The following is a 24,602-nucleotide window of genomic DNA, read 5'->3' as shown; positions in this document are numbered from 1 at the left end:
GTAGGCAAGTGAGCTACAGTGTTATAATACTTACGTACATGGGAACAATTAAACAAAATTTTTTATGTTTACCATTTAGTAAGAGTAAAGTTTCAGAAATAGCAGTTTACTATGTATCTATTTTTTTTTTTTTTTCAGCCGCAACTTTTGACTATTATCCTGTGAACAGTACACTTGTACACTATTCATGGGTCTCACAAACTTTACTTTTTAGCCACTTTTTCATTGAAAATGGGTCACATGGCACTATTCACACATTTAAAAATTATTTTGCTATAATATTTTCAATTTTTAGTTTTCAATAAAAATAAGTTGTATCCAAACGAACCCTATATATAAGTTTGACACCTTTGATTTAGTGAGCGGTTGGGGTGGGCGTCTACACGTTTGCGTTTCTCCAATTCGCGATTTTGGATTTTTTTTTCCTGTGCGTGAACAGTAACATCACATGGGTTCATTATGCAGGGGATAAAAATCACTGTTCACACACTGTTCATCACTATAGCAGCCCTGTTCATACATTAAAAAATATTAAAAATGGGTCCCACGACACTATTCACACATTTAAAAATTATTTTGCTACAGTGTTTTCAGTTTTTAGTTTTCAGTTTTCAATTTCAGCAACAATAAGTTCAATCCAAACGAACTCTTAGTTTGTTTTTTGGTACTAAAATGAATCCCCTTAATGCAGCGCTTAGCATAAGGTTACCTTCCCCAAATCCCAAGCTTTTTTACCTTCTACAAATAGATTTTCTTTTTCTTTTTCCAAAACTTCTTCTGGTTTCTCAAACACCTTGGGATCCTTTTTTTTTTTTTTTTTTTTTTTTTTTTTTTTGAGAAAGACCTTGGGATCCTTTAATTTCATTACAAACCGTGAAAAAGTCACAGACTCTCAGTTACTTTTCAAACAGAAAATTCAACCACCGCAAAACAATTAATCCAACGGTCCCAATTTGGCCAATAGGTCGGTGTTGTGAGATAAGATCTGGACCTCACTCTCCAACATTTTTTTTTTTTTTTGGTAAAACTCACTCTCCAACATTGAAAGTGGTATTTTCGTCATTTACGGTAATGACGAAATCTCAAATCTCTACTTCTAAATTTGTCATTGGACTACATTGTCCAGTACTAGTTGACCGTGATTCATAAAAATCTGGCGTAATTAAAACTATATGACAAGGTTATAATAGTCTTTTGGGGAAGATTAATGATACACCCTCTATTAAGCGCGTGAAGGAGCAGTTCATGATGGGCGGTGACTTCATTTATATTTTATTCCTTTACTTTAAAGTGTAATATCTTACAAAAATTTAGAGGGGACCTTCATTATTTTATGAAATTTTGGAAATTGCTTTTGTTTGTGTTCTTTCAAAAACTGTTATAGAATATATGGCAACTCCTATAGGTTGATGAAGGACAAATAATAGGACATCTATATTTGAAAATTAAGGAAAAAGATAGTGATGTCATTTTTAATATTTTTTTAGAATAAAATAATTTAACCATAAATCTTACTAAATGATTGTATAAATTATCTACACCAAATTATTAAACTTATTATTGGGTCACTTTTATTTCTTCCACAATTTGCTATAGTGTAATTTTAATAAAAAATAATAGGGTAAATTGTAAATTATACCCCTAAAGTTTGAGATTGTTTAGATTTGGAAATTTTATCTGAAATTTGGGAGTGCTTGAATTTTACATTATGACATTTTAGAATTTGAATTTAAACTCCTTATTTACACCCTAAATTTCTGAAAATTTTAGGATGTAAAATCCAAACACCCTCCAAAATTTTAGGGAGTAAAATATAAATGTCTCTAAAATTTAGCGGGTAAAATCTAAATTTTAAAATATAAAAGTGTAAAATTCAAACACCTCCAAATTTTAAGGGATAAAATCTAAATTTTAAAATTTTAAGATATAAATTCAAATACCCCAAATTTAAGAGTGTAATTTACGATTTACCTAAAATAATATCAACAACATCTCATACTTTGGATATATGTAGCTAAATTTTATCCACTAACTAATTTAAGTTCAGTTCAATTTTACTATAATTATAACTTCTTTCTTTTCTATGAATGCCAAATTCATAACTTACAGTCAAACTTACCAAAAAAATTGATCATTCGGTTTGGTAAACGAACACATTTTTTCTTCTTTTTTAGAAATTCTACTTGTTTATTAAACCTCATATAGTTGATTATCATACCAACTTTTTTCTTTTCTTTTAATTTTTTATAAATATAAAGCTAAACTATATTAAATTTAAAAAAAAAAAAAAAAATCAACTGAATTGAGCTGAGCTGAGCTGTAGTCGACGCTCCGGTATTCATATTATAGTCAAAAATAAACTTTGTGTCGTAAGATTCCTTTTCAAAAAACGAACACTTTCATTAAAAACCACGAGACTGTTTTTTCCTTCGCGAAAACAAAAAAGCGACAACAACATAATTATAACTATAATAATTGATTCTTTTCGTTTCTCAAACCAAAAACAAAAACAAAACAAAAAAACAAATAAGTGTTTTCATTTTGAATGAGAGAAAGATAGAGCGTACAGAATGGATCTAGTACTCTGTGTGTGAAGAGGTAGGCTCCACGTAATTTCCTCTTTCTAATTTTAGCACTCAATTTTTCCACCTTAACTATATTCTCATAATAATAATAATTATTATTATTTTCTACTAATTATTTTTGTTAATTTCAGCCATATTTAATATCCAATTCCATTTGACTTTTCATTATTTCGCTTCTACTCTATCCCGGTACGTTTCTCTTTCTTCTTTCTCTGTTTTTTTTCCATTTTTTACATGTAATTGTTGTTTCAAATTAGCTCTGTAAATGTTAGATTTTGCACTTTGGTTGTTCAAGAGTTGTGGAAAGGAAATTCTGGGAATTTGAAATCCTGGAAATTTTGTAATTCGTGTAGTTGGAGAATTGTTGTGAAGCTTTGATTGGTAGTCTTAATTGTTATTTTTTTTCTTAGTTTTTTGATTTCCTAAAGTTCGTGAAAACTTTGAAGCTTAATGACAGAACAGCTTGGATGGATTGAACTTTTGCAGCTACTATAAGAGATTTTGAGATTTTTTGGTCTTCTATGAATGTTTATGGAGAATCTTAGAGTTGAAATGTTACTTTTTACATGTATATAATTGGAAGAGAAAAATATTAAACCAGTTTGTTATAAATAAGAATTTTATTTTATTTTTACTTGTTAATATTGTTTATGCTTGAGGTTAATCAATGTAAAAAGTTCTTATCTTGTGCTTGCCCTTTAAACTCTTATTTGGGGTGGAAATTAAAGGGTTAAGTTTGAAGCTCAGGGTGAACATGGTTTCTTTGTGAGGTATAGTTAATTGGTATGGTTTTCGAAAGCGAGGTGTTGTCTATAAAATGTACACAGACCTTGCAATAGTTTGTGTTGGGTTCATTTTATGCTGGTGTGGTTGGTAGACCTTGCAATTTAGATAGCATGCAGAATTTAGAAAGTTGGTGCAGTTTCAAAACTTTATAAAGGACCCTTTGGCTTCATATTACTATATAATGGTTATAGCAGCTAACTTATTCTTGCAAAAATGAAAATCTAACGGCTTTTGGTGGACAACAGATATCTTTTTCGGCCTTTTTGGGTGCTAGTTGAATTGAAATAGGATGTGATAAGAGTACCTGGATAAATGAGTCCTGTAATTGGATAATGCATTTCAAAAGTTGTGTGTGATTAAAACATTACTTTCCTCTGGTTGGATTGGTGCTAGTTTCTCCAGTTAAGCATCCTGTTCAGTGTTGTGTTCGTTAGTGAGTCAGTATTCCCTTCCCCTTTTTATAAAATATTCATTCAATTGGTGAAAAGGACAAGTAAGCAGCTGAATTTGATGATCATGAATGAACACATCCTCATGGTAGCTGAATGAATGCTTTGTTAGATGGACCCTTTGTGATGAAATTAAAGAAGTTTTAGTTGAAGGGTACTCTAAGTTGATGAATCGGTTACTTGGACATCCTCTTCTGCTTGGAAGTTTTGGAATAATGTTAAAGGGACTATGAGAGAAAATCTAATTTTTCTTTGTCAATAATAAATCCAGGATGCTGCTAGGTGGCGGTGGCATGCACTGTAATTAAACCCAGGCCATGTATTAAAGAACAGTGTAGTAAAGATCTGTTGTCCGTCTTGGTTTGTTGAATCTTCAAGGAGTACGAAACTAGAAGGTTGTTTACCTAAGATAGTCATAAAGGTTAATTACAATAATTTCTTGATTGCATACTGTCAAATGCTATGAATTTCTTTTATCTTTTATGTGGTGAGACTGAAGATGTCATCAATCCTATTTAGTAATTATGGATTCAAATCCTATTTAATATGTTTTGATGTAGATATGGCCATCAATAATCTCAAAATCATTTTTATCAATTGCACCATGACCATCTTTCCGCATTTGTTTGCTAATTATCTCGCTCAACTCTTCTTAGAATCTTTATACTGTGGTTACAAGTTGGAATCCTTTCTGGAATCATTTCTAGCAGGGCCACAAGTAAATGTTTCCTGATCCTTAACCCTGCTTCTGTTTCTTTTTGACCTCTCTTCACCACACACTTTTAATTGTCCATGTTTTTCCTGCAAGGCTTAACTTCCGTGCTCAAAACATGTCAATTGTCTGTGCCTTTGGCTGAAATGTATATCCCATTCCCAGTTTCCCCACCTTGATCAGCCTAACAATGGAATTAAATGGAAAAAATGAAATACAATGGTAAATGATGATGAATAGTATGTGCAGAAAACAAGGTGAATTTATGATTGATCCAATCTATCTTATATTTGAATTCGTCAACTTGCTTCTTAAGGAGTTCCAGCTTGTTATTATTCTAGCCGAGCAATGGTTATAAATTTTCAATATTGTCAAGAATTGCACAAACCAGGCAATAAATTTCTTGTCATTTTTTTTATGCTCATTTTTGCTAATTTAGCTTCTGTTTAATTGAATTTTAGATACCCTTGTGGCACTTCTTAAAACTTTCTTAGTATGGAGGATACTAAAATTACTGAAGAGAAGCCTCCTCAGGATGTGAAAATTGCTCATGAGATGCCTCCTCCTGAAACTTCCTTGCCCTCTCCCATGACAAACCCAGTTATGACTAATGGAAAAGTGGAACCCAACGATCAGTCTTCAGAAACTGTACAGGATGCATCTGATGGTCCATCTCTGGGACAAGATCAGCTTCTCCCAACATTCACTTCAGCTTCAACCTCAACAGATGAGGTTGATAAAACAGAGACATGCCAACCAGATATAACACTGGAAAATTCTAAAACTGGAGAGATAATAGATTCCAATGATGAACAGAAAACTCAAGATGGTTCCTCTATTGACAGTGCTCATGTTCATGCGGACGAAGTTACACCACCTGCTTCCTCTCCTGAGGTAAAAGCATCAAAAAATGAAGACCTTGTAGTGTCGTCCGATGAGCATTCATCCCTGGCGGTAAATGAATCCCAAAATGAGGACCACATAGTGCTGTCTGAAGAGAATTCATACCCTGAGGTAAGGGGGAAAATTTTGTGGATCATGTAGTGCTATCTGATGAGCTTTCTCTGCATCATGCATAGTTTGCCAATATTGCCGTTAAAAAACCAGTAACAATTGATCCTTCTAAACATGCTGAGCAGGTTGATGTAAACAGAGGACTTATTGATACTACAGCACCTTTTGAATCTGTCAAAGAAGCTGTTTCCAAATTTGGAGGAATTGTTGATTGGAAAGCCCATAGAATCCAAACTGTGGAGGTAGATATACTGTGTTATTGTGATCATTATCAATTAATGTGCTCGACTTTATATATATATATATATATATACATGTATGTATGTATGTATGTATGGGTTGGATTCAAGTTAAATCTAGTGTAACTTTAAACTATGTTACACAACTCAATATTTTTTAATTGAATGCAAAGTTTGACAAATCTACCGTTGGATTGCATTATTTTTATAGGTTCTCTATACTTGCAAAATTTCAAGATAATCAAAGATCAATAGTCATGTTATTAATCAATTTTTAAATTCAAGTTTTTGTAATTTAAAATAATGCATAAAAGATGAATTTATAGATCAAATGGTATATAGCATCTGATTAGCATAACAATTGGCATCATGTTAAAAGCATGTAGAACATATAATCTAACAGTGAAATTTTCAAAATATAAATTCAATAACAAGTTATTAGGTGGTATAATGTTAGTTAGAGTTGCACAGTGTAACTTGCATCCCTTTTGTTTTGTTTTGTTTTAGCTACAAAGATAATGCCTATAGTGTTTTGGAGATTTTTTTTTGGTTATGGTTTTTGGGGGAGATTCTAAAGTGTTTTGGAGATTACTATGGTGTATATGATATGTTTCAAAAAAGTTGGAAAATGTGTGATTTACTGTTGTGGTTTTGGCTAGAGGCAATAACCATGGTAATGGTTGGTGGTAGTGGTGGCATGGCTATGAAGAGATGATGGTAGTAGTAATGGGGAAATCAATATAGCTAGAGAGACCTGATTAAAAAATTTATGAGGACGCTATACATTTATTTCCTTTTTATAGGCAAGTAGTGCAATTTTATTAATCAAAAGAACTTTAGTTTGCGATGATGAACACAAAGGAACAAATAGATACTTTACATTTATATAGACTTCATTTCAAATTTATGCTTTGGCCTGAAGACAAAAGTGATTGTAACAGATTTTTCTAATCCAATTCCCTGTTGTAATTGCCATCATAGAAAATCCCAGTTATTGATTTTCTTGCCAGACTGGTGAATACATATCGTTGACCTTAATTAGTCTATAGTTAACCCCAAAGTTTTGGAACTAAAGCTTTTTTGTTGCTGCTGCTGCTGCATGTATGATATTTAGACATTACTGAAAAACTGCCAGGAGCCTTGTAGCTCAACTGGCACTTCTTAGCATTTCCAAAGGAGATGTCCAAGGTTCAAACATTCCCCCCCCTAACTTTTTAATTATAGAAAAAAATACATTATTTAAAAACTGATAAAAATAGCTAAATTTAAAGAAAGTTAACATTTCACATTAATAGGATTATGACAAATGGGAGGGAACAACGGACTACTCCATGCTTTTCAATTTAGTGACTTGTTAGGTTCCTTTAGCTTTAGGATCTTCTGATTAAGTTTGTTCTTGAGTCGACCTTTTTCTCTTTTTTTTTGATAAGTTTGTTCTTGAGTCGACCTTTTTCTCTATTTTTTTGATAAGTTTGTTCTTGAGTCAATCTTGTGCCAAGGGCTGCTATGTGGGAGAGTAGCATTGTTATACAGCTTCTACAATGCAGAGAGACAGAGAGGGGCAAAGCACAATTGTTTTGGGACATGGAGTTGTATGATTTTGACCTAACAACTAAGGTGGTGTATTTGGTTGTGGTGTTACTGGTGTGTGGTAATGTCTTTAGCCATGGTAGCAGTACTTGTGCAATTAGTTTGGCAGATGGATGGCTAAAAATTATATGTATTCATAGGGTTAGTGTTATTGTGATGATGATGATAGTGGTACATGTATGAGATAAAATGTATATTTCTGAAATAATGGCTAATTGGTCTAACAAGAAAACAAATTGCACGTTGTTTTTTTCACTTTACTGAATGATTATTTTTGCAGGTTTACTTTCTCTATGTTATGTGAGATGTTTCAGTATAATTAGAAATAACCAATGAAAAGAAGAGGATAGATTTTCAATTCTAGGGTAATGGTTTCAATTTCTGATTATTGCTTGCTGCAAGTTTTTGCTTTCTTTGGTGACTGTTTGAACCTTTTCTGGGATTCATAACATGTTAGTAATTTTATTTGTTCCCTGACTTGCTTCTGAACATTGTATTCAATTGTGGATTGTGACTCACATTTTAAGATTGTGACATGGTCCTACTGAAAATAACTATTATTCTTCTCTGGCTGTGCAGAGACGCAAGCTTGTAGAAGAAGAACTTGAGAGAGTACAGGAGGAGATTCCCGAGTATAAGAGACAGTCAGAGATGGCTGAAGGCGAAAAAATGCAAGTGCTAAAGGAGCTGGACAGCACTAAGAGACTTATGGAAGAACTAAAGCTCAACCTCGAAAGGGCACAAACAGAAGAGCAACAGGCAAAACAAGATTCAGAACTTGCAAAGCTCAGGGTGGAAGAGATGGAGCAAGGAATTGCTGATGAGGCTAGTGTTGCAGCCAAGGCACAGCTTGAGGTGGCTAAGGCCAGGTATACAGCTGCAGTTTCAGACCTAAAATATGTTAAAGAGGAATTAGAAGCACTGTGTAAGGAATATGCTTCTTTGGTGACTGAGAAAGATGTGGCTGCGAAGAAAGCTGAAGAAGCTATTGCAGCATCGAAGGAAGTTGAGAGGACAGTGGAAGGACTGACTATTGAGCTGATTGCCACAAAGGAATCATTGGAGTCTGCACATGCTGCCCATCTAGAAACAGAAGAACAAAGAATAGGAGCTGCAATGGCCAGAGAACAAGATTCTCTTTATTGGGAGAAGGAATTGAAGCAAGCAGAAGAGGAGCTTCAGAGACTTAACCAACAAATTCTATCAGCAAAGGATCTCAAATCAAAACTTGACAATGCCTCGGCCTTGCTACTTGATTTGAAAGCTGAATTGGCAGCTTATATGGAATCAAAATTGAAGGAGGAAACTGGTGAAGGACTCTCAAATGGTGAGCTAGAGGATCAAACAAAGAAAACTCATGGTGATATACAAGCAGCAGTTGCTTCTGCAAAGAAGGAACTTGAAGAAGTGAAGCTTAACATAGAGAAAGCAATTGCTGAAGTAAATTACTTGAAGGTGGCAGCCATGTCCTTAAAGTCGGAGCTTGAAACAGAGAAATCGGCTCTTGCCACCTTAAGGCAAAGAGAAGGAATGGCATCAGTAGCAGTTGCATCTCTCGAAGCTGAGATAGACAGGATAAGGTCAGAAATAGCTCTAGTTCAGATGAAAGAGAGAGAGGCTAGAGAAAAGATGGTGGAGCTGCCCAAGCGATTACAGCAAGCAGCACAAGAGGCTGATCAGGCAAAGACACTTGCTCAAGTGGCTCGTGAAGAGCTGCGCAAGGCAAAGGAAGAAGCTGAGCAAGCAAAGGCTGGAGCAAGTACCATGGAGAGTAGATTACTCGCAGCTCAAAAGGAGATAGAAGCTGCCAGGGCTTCAGAGAAGTTGGCGCTAGCAGCAATAAAAGCATTGCAAGAGAGCGAATCAACTAGAAGCGTCGACGATGTGGATTCACCTACCGGAGTAACACTTTCTCTAGAGGAGTACTATGAGCTCAGTAAACTCGCCCATGAGGCAGAGGAGCAGGCTAACATTAGGGTGGCAACTGCAATTTCCCAAATTGAGGTAGCCAAGGAGTCTGAGTTAAGAAGCTTAGCAAAGTTGGAAGAAGTGAATAAGGAGATGGGTAATAGAAAGGAAGAGCTAAAATTTGCATTGGAGAAGGCTGAGAAGGCCAAGGAAGGGAAGTTGGGTGTAGAACAGGAGTTAAGAAAATGGAGGGCTGAACATGAACAACAACGACGGAAGGCAAATGCATCGGGTCCACTAGTAGTAAATCCCACTAAAAGCCCGAGGATAAGTTTTGAGGGGAGAAATGAAACATTGAACTATGACCGGGCACCTGATGCTGCCATTCCTACTCATTATGTGTCTAACCCACCGATGCAAGGGATTGACATTGATACCGAGTCATCCACAGATTCAAGGCTTGGAAAGAAAAAGAAGAAAGCCTTCTTCCCACGGGTTCTTATGTTTTTGGCTAGAAAAAGGTCAAATTCAATAAAGTCAACGTAAATTGTCACTGAAACGGGTATATATTGTCTTTGCTGTTATAGCTTTACCTCTCTATTTTGGGTGGTTCAACATTACTCGAATGTACATGTTGGTATTATTATGTGTATAAGCCGATTGGATTATATTTTGCTCAACGAAAGGATTGTGTGGATGGTGGATTTGGAGGATGTAATAAGTTTGTTGTTGGTGCTTGGTTGGGGGAAGACATAATAAGGTGGTTATGTAATTTATAGGCTTGTAACATCCATTATCAACTCTTGTAAAAGTTTGTGAGAATTGAGATTGAGCTAGTTAAAGAGTTTGAGTTTTTTAGCTACATTTCCTCCCTTGAGAATTGAAAATTTGATTTTCTCACTCAAATGGCATTTATATGTGGGTTGAAAAGATATCTCGGATATATTTAATTTGAAGTTTTCCTGTTGTTAGATGTCTGGTGAAATTTGGACTAGAAACTATTGGCATTTTTCAATTTTCAAATGTTAGTCATTAGAGGTTTAATATCTCCATGATCTTTTTTTTTTCTTCTTCAACATGCAAAACGGAGCATAAAGAATTAGCAGTATTATAAGAACCTTTTTTTTTTTCTTCTGTCCTCGGAGGGAGACTCATAGTGAGCGTTTGCGTCCACGTTTTGATGAGCTCACGTTTTCTCTTCTCTTCTTTTTTTTTAGTTTTTTTTTGGCCCGCAATTGTTGACTTTGGGGGGGACAAATTTTACTGTTATGAACAGTAAATATACTGTCCACGCACTGTACTGACACTGTTCATACACTAAAAAATATTAAAAATGGATCCCACGGTACTATTTACACATTTAAAAATTATTTTGCTACAGTGTTTTCAGCTATGTTGCACGGACACGGACACGGATACGGACACGACACGGACATGGACACGAGGATACGGCAATTTTTGAAAAATAAGGACACGACACGGCGGGGACACGGCGGTTAAATAATTAATTAAATTTTATATTTAGGATATTTTTTAATATTTTTAGACATAAAATACGTTTATGTCTAGAATTTAAATTATATCAGAATTATAAATAAGTAAACTAACGCCAAAAATAGTACAATAATACACATAAAATATTTAGAGTACAAATCAAAAGTTTAAATATGTTACGTTCAAATACTAATACTAAAAATAATAGTCAAAATAATAATATAAATTATTTTCTTTTGGACCAATGGCATATCAAAGAAATCATGACTGACATATGGTACTCAATAGTTAAAATTTGAAATTGAATGTTTGAAACTGGCTTTCACGTGGGGTTGGCAGAAGACCCACAAAACAAAGAGGAAATATAAAAAAATATTAGAAAAGTTAAAATGAACGAAAAAGAAAAAGAAAACGTAAATGAAGCAGAAGAAGAAGAAGAAGGCATCTGGGTGAGAGAGCAAAGAAAAAGAAAAAGAAAAAGAAGCAGAAGAAGAAGAAGAAGAAGAAGGAGAGAGGAGGAGCTCGCCGATCGGCCCGATCTAGCTCCGGCAAGCGACGGAGGGCAGCGGCAGCAGCAGCGGGCAGAGGTCAGAGGTCAGACATCTGTGATTTTTCTTTTTTTTTTTCACTGCTAGCGTGTCGGAGCCGCGTCGGAGCCGTGTCGGCGGCGTGTCGGAGAAGCGAAAAAAAAAAAAAAAGAGACACTCGCCGGACACCGGAATCCGACGAGTCGTACCCGTTTCGGTGTCCGACACGTGTCCGACACCGACACGACGCCAAAAATGGCGTGTCCGTGCAACCTAGGTTTTCAGTTTTCAGTTTCAGCAACAATAAGCTCAATCCAAACAGACCCATAGACTCGTGATTTGGTAATAGACACTGTCTCAAAGGAAAAATAGGAAGGGGCTGCGATTTTAGTCCTCAATTTGTTGGATTTGTTTTCCTTTTCTTTTTTCTAAAGGAGAGTAGCAAGACTAATAAATTTGGAGGAATTTGGTGAGGTATATATTCTAGTTTAATGAATATTTGCTTATTATTATTATTATTATTATTTCAGGAAAGTGGCAAGAGTAATGAATTTGGAGGAATTTGGTGAGGAATATATTTATTTTTAAAGTGCAGAGATTAATATAGATATTGTAATTAGTCTATTTTCTTATATGTTATCTTCTTCTTTTTTCTCATGCCCATCCAACATCAACACGCTTTTTCCCGAATTATTTATGGATAATCATTTATTACAACCCTATTTCTTCTCTCCTTACTTTTCATTTTTAATGTATTTAAATAAGAATAATGCTAGAGATACAAACTATTTTACAAACTGTTGATGTGGTGAGTGATTATTAATAAATGAAAAAAAAGATATTAATGGTCGGCCTAGATAAAAACCAATAAGAGGTTAATCACATCAACATTTTGTAAAATAGTTTATAACAGTAGTATTATTCTTTAAATAATGAGATATACATGCATCTACTTTACTCTCCATTTTTCCCTTAGTTTTTCCAATAATAAAGAATCCTTAATGTGGTGCAGGCTATCTGAATCATGCGTGTAATATAGATTAAGTTATTATTTTCGTAATTCTATAGCAAGACCGGCTTTAGCTCAGTTGGTAGAGCGGAGGACTGTAGTGGTCTAGCTGTTATCCTTAGGTCGCTGGTTCGAATCCGGCAAGCCGGATTTTTTAATTTTGTTTTATTTTTCTTACCTTTTCTCCTAAAAGGTGACTTAATTTGCCTTTTTTTTTTCTTTACCTCAATATTTTCTTTAGTGAATAGGAAAGTGCAAATTGCTCATATGAAGCATTTATCTACAATAAAAGCTGCAAGAAAGAGAACATCTATATATACAAAGCCTCGGAAATTTTGATGCCAATACCATATTTATAACCAAGCATAACCCCCTTTTTTTTCTTTCTTTTCTAAGTTTTCTTGTAAGTTCTTTTTAATAGTTACGACAAGATTTAAATCCTATATGATAATTGTTTTTTTATCATCAGACTGGACAATTTCAATCTTAATTTCTTATTCCATGACAAAGAATTACTCAACTCTTGACCAAGAACCTTTACTTACCTAAAACTAAACAAATGAAAAGTTATTGTTGTAACTTGTAACAAAATTTACATTTTTATTGTATAGGGACAAGGGAGACCAAGTTTGATTCACATTTAAGAGCCAGAGTTAGCAAGGGTCTGAACAATGGTTTTGTGCCATGGATTTGAGAGGTGCTCCACAAGGTTATCAATTGGTCCTACATGAGTCACAGAAGCTTGCACAAAGATGCCGAGCATGGCTACCATTGCAAGTCGTCCTGCAATAAAGACAGTAACCAATGAAACTTAGAAGTGATTGAAACCCCCAATTAAAAAAAGGGGAAAAAAGGACAATATATAAGAAAGAATGAGCAAAACAAACCATTCTTGATCTCTTTTAGTTTCCAGTCACGAGACTTTGTTATATCTTTAGCCAGGCCAAGAGGATTTAGCAAAGGGCCACCAGGGTATCTGTTTATTAAAGTATCAAAACATTTAACTTTGGAAGTGATTGACATAAATATGCGACCCTCTTATGAGAAAATTACCCTGGTTCTAAACCTTCAAATGCGGCTTCTATCCCGAAGAAAGGTCCCTCAGCTTGAGATCCGGGACTAACAAAATCCATGTACCTCTTAGTTTCAACAAACCTGTGCAAATAAAGCAGATGAAAAAAAAAAATACAACCATGTGGCTTTAAGAGGATTATATGTTTAAAATGAATGTAATATTTGCAACAATGACATGGGTTCTGAAAATAATACCATATTGATAAGTTTAGGTACAGTTTCTTAGGTGTTGTATCTTAGATTTTATAGATAAATTCAATCATGTAATTACATTGACCAATACAACATAAAAAGTGTTATTTTCCCCAATGACAATTAAATTCAACAATGTGACTCATTGGTCAATGCAGTCACATGATTTAATTTAATTGATTAACCTAATGTACAAAAGCAACACCTAAGAAACTCTACCTAAGTTTTTGTCCAATGCTATAATTCTCTTTGATTATCTTTTATCACTAAGCAAGGTTTTTACTTTTTACCAGAGGGATGCAAAAGAAAGTTCAGTAAACCATCAATTTAGTGGTTGATAAAGGGCAGAGAATCTACCCCATCAATATTAGTTGGACAATGAATAGGGTTTCTGTGTTGGCAAACTTGAATTTTACTGCACCTGCTTCATACCAAACTGGTATATTGCTGATTCCTGTCACGCGGAGTAACTGTAACAAAGTATAAGAATATGATAAAATGACAAAAAGTAAATTTACAGGTAGATGCTTTCTGGATAAGATGTGTGGGGTTCTCATTATATAGATGCTATTGAAATCCAAGAAATCATTTGGAAACCCCATATTCAAATGATAACATGGAACGAGCTAGTACTAGATGCAATTGCAAATTCCATTTTCAAGACTTTGCCATATTTAAAGTCAAATCATGATCCTTTTGCATTTATGTAGCCAAAACACATTGAGATTCACAAATGGTTAATGGCCAGGGAAACTTTGGAACTACTCACATCAGTAAGAAGAATTCCAGCAACTCCAAGCATGGCAAAGCGAGCATGAACCAGCTCTGCCTGCACATACCACTTCAAGCTTTCTGGATCCTCTCCAAGCCCAAGTGGGTCAAAACCAAAATCTCCAGGCAGACTAAATTGGAGAACAAAATACAATTCAAACAAGCTTCCTGCTCAAAAGCAGCACTTTCTTTTTTTAAAGCAGCATAAATGAACATTAACATGTACAATTATATGGAAAGCTCACCTTCCATCCAGGTAGGGTGGAGGGTCAAGCCCAGGTAGCCATGTAGGGCGCAGCTGGGCTCTAACCACGGTCTGGGTTAAGCATCGAGTGGTTCCTGGTCTGGTAGGCCAGAATGTGTTTGTTACACCTGACAAGGGTTTATAAACATTCTTACAAATGAAGGATGAAGAGCACGGCTGAACAAGGAATCCTCTGCCCACTACAAGCGCCATTTTCTTTTGTTCACTCTCTATCAATAACTCCTAGTTCTAACTGAAGTCATACACACCACAAGGTACAGAAAAAGCCACATATATCATACATGTATGTAACCAACGTGTAATAAAAACATGATAACATGGGCCCACTTATCCCAAATCGTTGAAGCCGTTGGATTTCTGAGTACAGATCTTCATATTACTTAAAAAGATTTGGCCTTATCCTGATAAAGCTAATTAAAATTCCTCAAAACTACAAAGTGCCTGCACCTAGAATTGCAGTGACAACTAATTAGAAGGGAAGTAATTAGATTATAAGTTAGTTCTCTATGGTATCTTTTACCAAAAGTTGCATATACAAAGAAGAAAAGGAGATAAACAAAGTTAAATTGAAAATGAGAACACTTCAGCCAACCAATGTCTGCTTCAAGTTCTGCAATAAGGATAGCAATTTTTATCATTAAGAACTAACACACACTAGTTGCTAGGAGAAATTAAACGGCTTACAATTTGAAAGAGAAATTAAATCTCTGTTTAGAACACCGTAGTACAATTAGACATCATTCATTACTGATGTCACCATGAAACATCACCGAATGAAACAATATCCTAAAAAACAGAAGTTCTAAAACAAAGCATTTGAAATGGTGAGGCTAATAAAGCTGATGAGTGAAGAAATGGCCATGACTGAGCATGTCATCGCCTGCTGGATATGCTGAAGGAGCTGACTTTCAAGGGGGTTGCAATGACCAGTGGGGCCTCAGGTGAATCAGTGACTGCAAATTTCTCATGCATGAAGCGACTATCAACAATGGAGTCATCCTTCAGGACTATCTTGTAACAGTAGCAGCTCTTCAGGCCCTCCTGATTGCGGTAGCACTCATGAGAGCCATTCTTCACCTGTTGGAAGTTCCATATCACACTAAACTTGCCCACAGTGGCAACCAAATGGCGCTCCTGCTTCCCATTCTCCGTGACCTAGGCAATATCATATATGAAATTGTAAAATTACACCCAAGGAACTAAGGAAAAGCACAAGAAAATAAATCAATAACTGAGTTTTTAAATAGATATGAAGTGTATATGAAATAAATAGATTAATAACTTTAGGTGAGCTTGAATAGCAGTTCTATTATTCATACAGAAAAGTAGGCAGACAACATTAAATAACAAAAATAAGGCAGAAATTGCTGAAGTAAAGCGGCGGGCAGTCTACAAACTTTCAGATAACAAATGGGTTATTGAAAAGAAAAGAAAGAAAGATGCAACTGTGGAACACCATCCACATTTTACAAAAAAAATGCCACACTAAGGATTTACTTAACAATTGTTGGAAGGTGAATGGTAAGATTCTGTATGCTAATGAGCCTGCATACACTATAATTACAAAGAAACACCAAAAAAAGTAGGAAAGAGGAATGAAAAATGATAAGAATTTGAGTGATTGATCAGCTTCTATAGGAGTTAACCCCAACAAGGGGAAGCAAAGAAGTATCACAAAGCACATAAGCTATACAAAATTTTTCAAAAGGGAGGCTTATCAACCAAAAGCAGTAAAACATTGCAAAAGCTGACCACATTAAAGCAATCAGCAAGATATCCTGGCCAGGTCAGTCAAATACTTAATTGGCTAACTATTAAGCCAAAGTATCCCTGAGTTGTGAATAGAACAGCAGGTACAAAGGTAATAAGAGTAGTAACAATCTGCTTAATTTTTGGCCAGGAAAAATACAATAAAGGCAATTTGCACAACTTAAAGGAAAATTCCAACTGGAGAACATTGTGTGTGTGTGTGTGTGTGTGTGTGCGCCAACAGGCCAAAAGCCAAGGTACAAAGACGACACAAGCAATGAACTACCTAAACATAGAAAGTTATGAGAAGGTTTATAAATGAGACTGTGCAAGGATAAACCTTCAATCTACAAAAATCACTCCTGACATCTACAAGTACAATCAAGACCCTCTATGCAAGTCCATATATATATAAGCACCAGGTTTAAAAGGATGATTTTGGATGATTTTCTATTTGAGTCCTATAAAACTCTTATAAAGCTTAAATATTCTTAAGTTTAACATGATAACTACTAAGAGACTTCCTTCTGGACTAAATTGAAAGAAGAGCCTGATAAGCTCTGGATTTAACACTGAGTTGAAAAAAAAAATAATAACAATAGAAGAAAGTTTTAATCAGGTAAAAACTACTCAAAAGCATGCTAAACAAGACCACTTCCATAGCCCCCCTTCCTAAATATTAAGTCTCCTACAGAATTAACCAAACCTTGAAGGACAAACCTTACCAAGTTATAATTTATGCCAGGATTCAAATCTCAAACATGCAATTAGTGCCAGGAAGCTAGTTTTCAATCCCAATTTGTACAGAAAAACAAGAGAGACAAAAAGAAACATAACAACTATTCCATCAAGTATTTTTAACAACTAGACTCTCAAGAATTTTCAATGCTGTAATACATATTTAAATCTTATCCGCTGTCATTTATACAGAGGAAACCCTGCTCAAGTAGACTATGAAACCATGCAATTGCAATTGAATCAGATGCAATAAAGAATTTATGAGCATTAGCAAAGTAAACCACACAAAATATAAACTATGCAGTGACACTAAATCCCACCAAAAACAACTAGTTCTTAGAGATTCTAAAGCACCTATTTCCAAATTAAATGGCCATAAGAAAGTCATAACTTCTAATAAATTTACTTGCAAGCATAGAATAAGTATATACTCACCCATGAAAACTGTGCATTTCGAAACTTATTATTAACTCCAGCTAAGTGTGAATCCAGAGGATTCAGCTTCAACAACCTAGGAGCCGAGATCCTATTTCCCATACGGCCTGCAAAACCAGTCTTAGCCCTTCCATCCTTGTCAGTAAAGAGTGTACAAATAAGGATCAAATACGTATCCGTGGTGCCCAAAATCCACTTCCCATCAAAGGTAACATCCACATGAGTAATAGGCGAACCAAGCCCCGGAAAAGCAGTTTTAGCCTGTCTCATAGAACTGCTCGAATACAATCTAATCTTCCCATCAAGAGACCCAACAACAATTGATCCATCACCGGTACTCGCAAAGCACTGAAAATTAGTCCCTCTAGAGAACTGGTGCCCTTGTGTCCAATTCAACACAGGAGTGCTAGCATTAGCAATATCCTGAACAATTCCTTTCCGATCACGCATATCCCACCTGCAAAGCCTATTATCATCCAATCCCAAAAAGGTTGAACCCGTGGGATCCAATTGAGCTCCTTTACTATCATTAGCAATATCCCTCATTGTAATATCAGTCCCATCCTTCCCAAATCTCCACTCAGTAACAACCTTTCCGGTTTCAATATCAAGCTGATGAAGCCCTGTTGTGTGAGGCTTTCCACTATCCATCATTGGACTCATGAGCAGCATATTAGTCTCAGCCCTCATTAGTAGCGCCTTTTTAGGTGTGGAATGGACCAAACCCGAACCGCCCTTCTTATAATCAAAATTGACACACACCCCTTTCCCTTGAATTCCATGAGCGAAATTCTTAACAACTTGAATACCCGATTCACCAACTAGAAAACTGTTATCCAATGCACCCAATGCCAAGCTTTGTATACCGCCATTTGCAGCTTCCTCAAACTCTTCTCTCAAATCTTGGCCCCCACTAGAAGCCGGGGTCGGAGTCTTCGGCTCTGGGCTCTTAAACAGAGTATCCTCTGCATCTTCCCACATCGAATCATCGGCAGCTTGAGGATTCGCCCACCCAATGAAGTCCTTTCCGTAAACCTTAACCTTGTTCTCCTCATTCGACTCGTACCCATACGTGTTCTCAAACAAACAGTCTTGAAACTTAGCTACAAACCCCTTATAGTCCTCATTGGTAAAGAACTTCATTGCCCAAACACCATTAGCCACAAAATCAACACGACGCTGGTCACAAAATGTCTTCAGTTGAATCTCTGGAGTAACCCTGACTCTAATCTTGGACCCAACTTTCAAAACCCACCAAGAATCTTCAGCTTCTTGCTCTTCTTCTTCTTCTTCTTCATCTTCATCGTCGCCTTGCTGCTCAATCTGAGCGGACTTGATGAAAGAGTAAGAAGTGAGTTTATCGGAGAGGACCCATTTGGCTACTGGGGTGTTTCCACCGATGTGGAGGTAGAGCTTGACTGGGTTTTTGAGATTTGGGGTTTGGGTTGAAGATGGGTATTTGAGCTTGAGAGCTTTGAGTCTGGCCTCTACTTCGTCCACGGAAGATGGGGTTTTGGGTCGGCGCTCTGAGGACTTATCTTTGGCATCGTGGTAATCTTCTTCTTCGTCTTCTTTCTCAGTTTCTTCTTCGTATTCATCGGAGTCTGAGAGTTCCAGATCTTCGCGGCTGTGATTGGCACCCATGTAATCTTTCTTGCTTAGAGAGAGAGAGATGAGAGATCTGAGAAATGGGAAAATGGGGAAGTGAAAAGCGCCAAGTTCGAATTTTGAAATTGGAGCGTTTGCTTTGTTGACTTGTTGTTAGTTACCTGTTACTGTTTAGGGTTTTCACTTTTCGATTGAAAAATGGAGGAAGGATAGGTTACGAGTAACCGACTACAGCCGGTTGACAACCAGGTCAAGCTATGGGTCGGGTTTGGGAGGGAAAAAAATGACTCATTAGGTGTGAGTTTAAATACCGTTTATTTGTCAAATGTCTTGTAGTTGAATTGACACATTCTCATGTACAAAGTGCTTAGAGATCTAGAGGGGAAATGGTTCGAGCTGCGAGGTTAGTAGCATCTTGTAATTATCTCTAAAAAAAAAAAAAGATACCGCTTATTTTACTGAAAACTAAAAACAATAAAAAAATATTTTCTGATTACGGGGCTTGAGTTCAATGATTTAATGTATTAGATTTGTCACAATAATAATATGTGTTCACTTTTGACCAAGTAGAGATTTAGCACACTAAAACAGTGGCCTTAAACTTTGCCCATTTTTATGCATTGTATATCATATAGGTTTACCTACAATAAAAGACATAAAATAATTGGTGAAAACACTATTTTGGTCCTTACATTTTGGAATCATAATCAATTTGGTCCATGTTATTTTCAACTTACAATTAATTTGGTTCTTACCATTAAATCATTAACGAAAAATGTCTACGTGACAAACCGTTAACACAGTTGACAAGTCTAATATTAAAAAATTAAATGAAATATTGATGTGTCTTAATTTCAACAGCCAACTCAGCACTTAGTTGGCAAATAAAAGGCACATCAACGCTTAAATTTTTTTTTTCTTTTATTGTACAAATTCCTTTCCTTAGAAATTAGAATATGCCACATCCCATCTAATCTTATCTTGTTTTTCCTTCATACATTTTTCTTTTACGTGGATTTTCCTTCATCTCATCTCTAAGCTTATCTCTCTCTCATTAATCTTTTGTTCTCTCTGATTCATGGTTGAAGAAGCCAAATCCCATATTCATACAAAACCCGAAATCCAGATCCACTAGGCCTAGCTCCTCCAAACCCAGATTCAACACAGATCGACCACGACTTCTCCGACGTCTCCGATTAGTGGTCTCAATATGGGTTTTGTGCTCCACGCCATACAAAGGCAATTGGTTGGTGAACCATTCTGTGGTTAGGTTTGAAAAGTTAAAGGGATTGGGTATGTTTTTTGAGCTCAAAGTCTGCGTTGCTATCTTCTTCTTCAATGACCCCTCCACTTCCATGGCTATGTGGGTTTGTTTTTCAAAGCTTTCTCATTGTGTCTATGTCTTTGGGTCTCCATTACACTACAATGGCTTGACTTTGGGTTTGTTTGTGTTGAGTGATCAAAGTTGTAAAATGGGTATTTCTAACATGCACTAGCAAGTTGGCATAGTGGCATTTGAGCTCTGTAGTGGATTTGTGGTGCTGGACGATTTGGTTGTAATAAATCTGGGTCTATGATTTTTGGACTAGATTAGTGTTCGATTACCAAGAAATTTAGGGGTGGCAAATGGGTGGGTTTGGGGTGGGCATAATTTTTGGGTATATAAAACTCATTTACCCATTAAAACCCATTTAACTAATTGCTTCTAACCCAAATCCAACCCAACCCAATTATTATGGGTAAACCCCAACCCACCAAATTACCCAATTATCAAAATTACCGAAATGCCACTAAAGTGAAAATGACCAAAATATCTCCGAAACTTGAAAATTACCAAAATACCCTCGAAACCCAAAAAATGACCAAAATACCCTTGAAACCTTAAAATTACCAAAATACCCCCAAAACCCAAAAAATGACCAAAATACCCTCCGAAACCTAAAAATTACCAAAATACCCCTGAATCCCAAAAAATTACCAAAATACCCTTGAAACCTTAAAATTACCAAAATACCCCCAAAACCCAAAAAATGACCAAAATACCCTCCGAAACCTAAAAATTACCAAAATACCCCCGAATCCCAAAAAATTACCAAAATACCCCCAAAACTCAAAAAATGACCAAAATACCCCTGAAACAAAAAAATGAACAAAATACCCCCAAACCCAAAAATTAACCAAAATACCCCGGAAACCCAAAAAATTACCAAAATACCACACAACTAATTCATCCAAAAAAAAAAGAACTAAGATTAACTGCATTATGTTGTCATTCTTAATACAACATTTTTTTCATTATAAATATACATCCCAAAATCTTGAAGTTGTAGGAGCAGCCATGTTTGCTATTAATGTCCTGTGAACTATTGGGTTCTTCTATCCTATTGAGCAAGAAAAAAACCTGTCAGTACTCCTTGCTCCTAGACTTCACCACTATCCACTATCATTCACAAGGAGTAAAAATTGAACTTGGTGTTTACCTTAGCCAAATGATTTGTCTCGACTTAAGATTGAAACAAATTATTTTGATATCTTTCCCCTGAATGATTCACAACAAAATAATTATTGTCAACTTAGTGATCGCATTATTATTTTTATTTATCATTTTTAATATTTGGCTTAGCAAAAGTTATTACAATACTTTTGCTAAGCCAAGTTGCAAAATCCAAAATAAGTCAAAATAATAAATTTTAGATGCATATATTTTTTAAACTATTAATAATGTGAGTTGGGTTGGGTTATTCAAAATGAAAATCTTGCCAACCCAAACACAACCAAATCTGATCATTAAAAAAAAAAAAAAAAAAAAAAAAAAACCGAACTCGTCAAATCATATACAATCAACTTGAGGTGTTGAGTTAGGTTGGATCGGATTCATCAAGTTGGAAGATTGATTGCACACCCATTAACATAATCAATAGAATCAAAGGCCCTATCAAACAAAAAAAGAAAAGAATCAAAGGCCCTTTTACTACCCTATAGCATGGAAACAAGAGGCCTAAATGTGAGAATCTTCTACTTGATTGATATAAGCCATTTTGTTTTCAATCAATTTCTTTTAAAAGAATAACAAAACCTTTGGAAGTGAAGCAATTTGCTTGTAATTTATGAAAAAGACCAAAAAAAAAAAAATTATAAAAGAACCATATGGTATGAACCACATTATCAATGCTCATTCTTAATTAAAAATTTGACGTAGGAATGGCATGACAAAAAATATAATTAAAATCCAGGTGGTCAAGATCTAGAGAAAGTGCAAGCTTTTTTTTTTTTTAGAAACAAACACACACACACAAGGGAGAGGAAAAGGGGCTCTAACACAAAGGCACACCACAACTCCACTCAAAAGCCATGGTAACTTTTAAAAAAAGGTGGGGCAAGTTATACTACACATAATACACTCTCTTAAACAATGTGGGACAATTACCTTCTTCTTTTTCTTTTTTTTTTGAGAAACAAACACACACACAAGGGAGAGGGAAAGGGAGAGAAAGTGCAAGTTGACATTGAAATTGTCAACTTTGCATGTTAATTAGATTACTTGTAAAATCTGTGGCGTCCAAAACTAAAAGAAGTTTCCATAGAGAGAACCTTATGTTCTAAGCAAGGTGACTTTCTTCATTGTCTCAAATTCCCTTATTACTGTTCTTACTTCTTACTCACTCACACTCTCACTCTCTCTCTCACAAAGGTTTGTTTTTTACTCTCTGAACTAAACTCAAAGAGTTCAAGGAGAATAGAAAGCCGAAAGTGGAGCTGATCAAGACTGCCAAAGCCAAAGAGAGCAGGCACATCAACAACAACAATCCCATGAGAAAAAGTACAAGCTCAAGATGCTTTTGCTTGTTATAATCACTAATCTCCTCACCATATACATCGTCACTGCTCCTTTCTACTTCAACTTATCTGTGTATAGGCCTCTCTCTTGCACGACCTTAACTCCACCAAATCCCAATTTGCTGCCAGTTACTCTCTAATTGCTGAGCTGCACCAAAAACTCAGTTCCACTAACTTACTTAGCTAGGCCCTACTCATTGAGCTTACACGCCAACATAACGAGTTATCTAGTACTAATCGAGCACATGAGTCCATCAAACTTGGTTATGATATTGATTTAAGCATTCGCATACCTGATGAGCTTATGCTTGCAATTGGCCCTCACAAACTTCCACTGGGGTACTCACCACAGATGGGGTCTGATGAGGTTTACCCGCCAGTTGGAGCAAGTTGCTTTAAGTTTCCAGAGGAGTTGGTGCCATATATGACATACAACATTGGAAACCAGTGTTCAAGAGATGATGTTTTAGTCCAAAAGCTCATGCTTAAAGGGTGTGAACCACTTCCACGCCGGAGATGCCATCCCAAGTCCCCTGCCAATTATGTAGAGCCAACACCATTTCCAGATAGCCTTTGGGCAACCCCACCTGACACCAGCATCATTTGGGATCCCTTCACTTGTAAAAGTTACTGGTGCCTCATAGAGCGTAAGAATGCACCAGGATACTTTGATTGCAAAGATTGCTTCAACTTGAAGGGCTGAGAGACAAGTCAGTGGCTCTTTGACAATGGAGGGCTTGATTATGGAATTGATCATATTCTCAACACAAAACCTCAAGGGACAATCTGTATAGGACTTGATGTAGGAGGTGGGACTGCCATATTTGCTGCTAGAATGAGAGAACAGAATGTCACAATCATCACTAGCACATTGAATTTGGATGGTCCATTCAACAGCTTCATTGCCTCACGAGGATTGATCCCAATCCATTTTAGTTTCTCCCAAAGGCTTCCTTTCTTTGAGAACACACTTGATATTGTGCATTCCATGCATATTCTAAGCAACAAGATTCTGAAAACCATGCTTAAGTTCACACTCTATGACATATACAGGGTGTTGAGGCTAGGGGGCTATTCTGGCTTGACCATTTCTTCTGCATAGGGTCACAACTCAACACCACTTACATTTCAATGTTGGATCATATTGGATTCAAGAAACTAGGATGGAATGCTAGCAGGAAGCTTGATCATAGAATTCATAAGAATGAGTGGTACATTTCAGCTCTGTTGGAGAAACTAATGAAGTGAGCCTGCACCTAAGGTACATGTGTAATGTATTTGCTCCGCCAACACATTTTGTATGATAATCATGTTTATTTATTTATTTATAATCTTGACTGGTTTGGCAAGTGAAAATCTGAATAGATTTAAAGTCTTACTTTAAGAGGTGAGAAATATAAATAGATTAATTGAACAAAAGAGTATATAGAAGCACCATAGTACTTGACAATTGATATGACTGAGGTTGCAATTTGTTAGGATATATGTGAATCATGTTAGGAACATATGTTATCTAGAATTGGCTATTCCTTTGACAAAACACACTTTACTTCTAATTGGGTAGATTTAGGATGTGTTTAATATTTCAAGGAACAAGAGTTCAAGTCTAAGTGTTAAAGC

The 24,602-nt window shown here is 35.9% G+C and overlaps 3 protein-coding genes, 1 non-coding gene and 1 pseudogene across 6 annotated transcripts; 3 read left to right on the top strand and 2 right to left on the bottom strand.

The window, feature by feature from the left end:
* The first annotated feature begins 2,420 nt into the window (after nt 1–2,420).
* Nucleotides 2,421–10,183, top strand: LOC126710860 (protein WEAK CHLOROPLAST MOVEMENT UNDER BLUE LIGHT 1-like). 3 transcript variants are annotated; one of them, XM_050411224.1, is made up of 6 exons: nt 2,421–2,598; nt 2,717–2,774; nt 4,092–4,215; nt 4,994–5,546; nt 5,672–5,788; nt 7,955–10,183. In XM_050411224.1, the coding sequence occupies exons 4-6, from the start codon at nt 5,028–5,030 to the stop codon at nt 9,827–9,829; spliced, it is 2,511 nt and encodes an 836-aa protein (XP_050267181.1). In that variant the 5' UTR covers nt 2,421–2,598; nt 2,717–2,774; nt 4,092–4,215; nt 4,994–5,027; the 3' UTR covers nt 9,830–10,183. The 3 variants fall into 3 exon arrangements, with proteins under 3 accessions (XP_050267181.1, XP_050267180.1, XP_050267182.1); XM_050411223.1 differs by lacking the exon at nt 4,092–4,215; XM_050411225.1 differs by lacking the exons at nt 2,717–2,774; nt 4,092–4,215.
* A 2,194-nt stretch (nt 10,184–12,377) lies between these two features.
* Nucleotides 12,378–12,463, top strand: TRNAY-GUA (transfer RNA tyrosine (anticodon GUA)). Its single transcript is given in 2 exon segments — nt 12,378–12,414; nt 12,428–12,463. It is a non-coding gene; the product is annotated as a tRNA-Tyr (tRNA).
* Nucleotides 12,464–12,784: 321 nt separating this feature from the next.
* LOC126710844 (photosystem I chlorophyll a/b-binding protein 5, chloroplastic) lies at nt 12,785–14,868 on the bottom strand. Its single transcript, XM_050411222.1, has 6 exons — nt 14,596–14,868; nt 14,349–14,481; nt 13,937–14,049; nt 13,367–13,468; nt 13,201–13,289; nt 12,785–13,096 (listed from the first exon to the last, which is right to left on the bottom strand). Exons 1-6 carry the CDS (start codon nt 14,805–14,807, stop codon nt 12,954–12,956), a joined length of 792 nt encoding a protein of 263 aa, XP_050267179.1. The 5' UTR covers nt 14,808–14,868; the 3' UTR covers nt 12,785–12,953.
* Nucleotides 14,869–15,162: 294 nt separating this feature from the next.
* Nucleotides 15,163–19,315, bottom strand: LOC126710828 (protein CYPRO4). Its single transcript, XM_050411220.1, has 2 exons — nt 17,538–19,315; nt 15,163–15,770 (listed from the first exon to the last, which is right to left on the bottom strand). Exons 1-2 carry the CDS (start codon nt 19,179–19,181, stop codon nt 15,489–15,491), a joined length of 1,926 nt encoding a protein of 641 aa, XP_050267177.1. The 5' UTR covers nt 19,182–19,315; the 3' UTR covers nt 15,163–15,488.
* A 2,813-nt stretch (nt 19,316–22,128) lies between these two features.
* LOC126693753 (probable methyltransferase At1g29790) lies at nt 22,129–24,230 on the top strand (annotated as a pseudogene).
* The last annotated feature ends 372 nt before the right edge of the window (nt 24,231–24,602 follow it).

This window comes from Quercus robur, chromosome 2, assembly GCF_932294415.1.
Source record: "Quercus robur chromosome 2, dhQueRobu3.1, whole genome shotgun sequence".
Classification (NCBI taxonomy): Eukaryota; Viridiplantae; Streptophyta; class Magnoliopsida; order Fagales; family Fagaceae; genus Quercus; species Quercus robur.
The sequence above is the reverse complement of the archived record's forward strand: the minus strand, read 5'-3'. Positions and strand labels throughout refer to the sequence as shown.

What these genes read in the sequence shown, in the direction of transcription:
- LOC126710860 (XM_050411225.1), top strand. Translation starts at nt 5,028, where the DNA reads ATGGAGGATACTAAAATTACTGAAGAGAAGCCTCCTCAGGATGTGAAA. An exon ending in AAGAGAATTCATACCCTGAG is followed by an intron (nt 5,547 to 5,671) that starts GTAAGGGGGAAA and finishes CATGCTGAGCAG; the next exon opens with GTTGATGTAAACAGAGGACT. An exon ending in ATAGAATCCAAACTGTGGAG is followed by an intron (nt 5,789 to 7,954) that starts GTAGATATACTG and finishes CTGGCTGTGCAG; the next exon opens with AGACGCAAGCTTGTAGAAGA.
- LOC126710844 (XM_050411222.1), bottom strand. Translation starts at nt 14,807, where the DNA reads ATGGCGCTTGTAGTGGGCAGAGGATTCCTTGTTCAGCCGTGCTCTTCA. An exon ending in CCACCCTACCTGGATGGAAG is followed by an intron (nt 14,482 to 14,595) that starts GTGAGCTTTCCA and finishes TCTCCAATTTAG; the next exon opens with TCTGCCTGGAGATTTTGGTT. An exon ending in CTGGAATTCTTCTTACTGAT is followed by an intron (nt 14,050 to 14,348) that starts GTGAGTAGTTCC and finishes ACTTTGTTACAG; the next exon opens with TTACTCCGCGTGACAGGAAT.
- LOC126710828 (XM_050411220.1), bottom strand. Translation starts at nt 19,181, where the DNA reads ATGGGTGCCAATCACAGCCGCGAAGATCTGGAACTCTCAGACTCCGAT. An exon ending in GAAATGCACAGTTTTCATGG is followed by an intron (nt 15,771 to 17,537) that starts GTGAGTATATAC and finishes GATATTGCCTAG; the next exon opens with GTCACGGAGAATGGGAAGCA.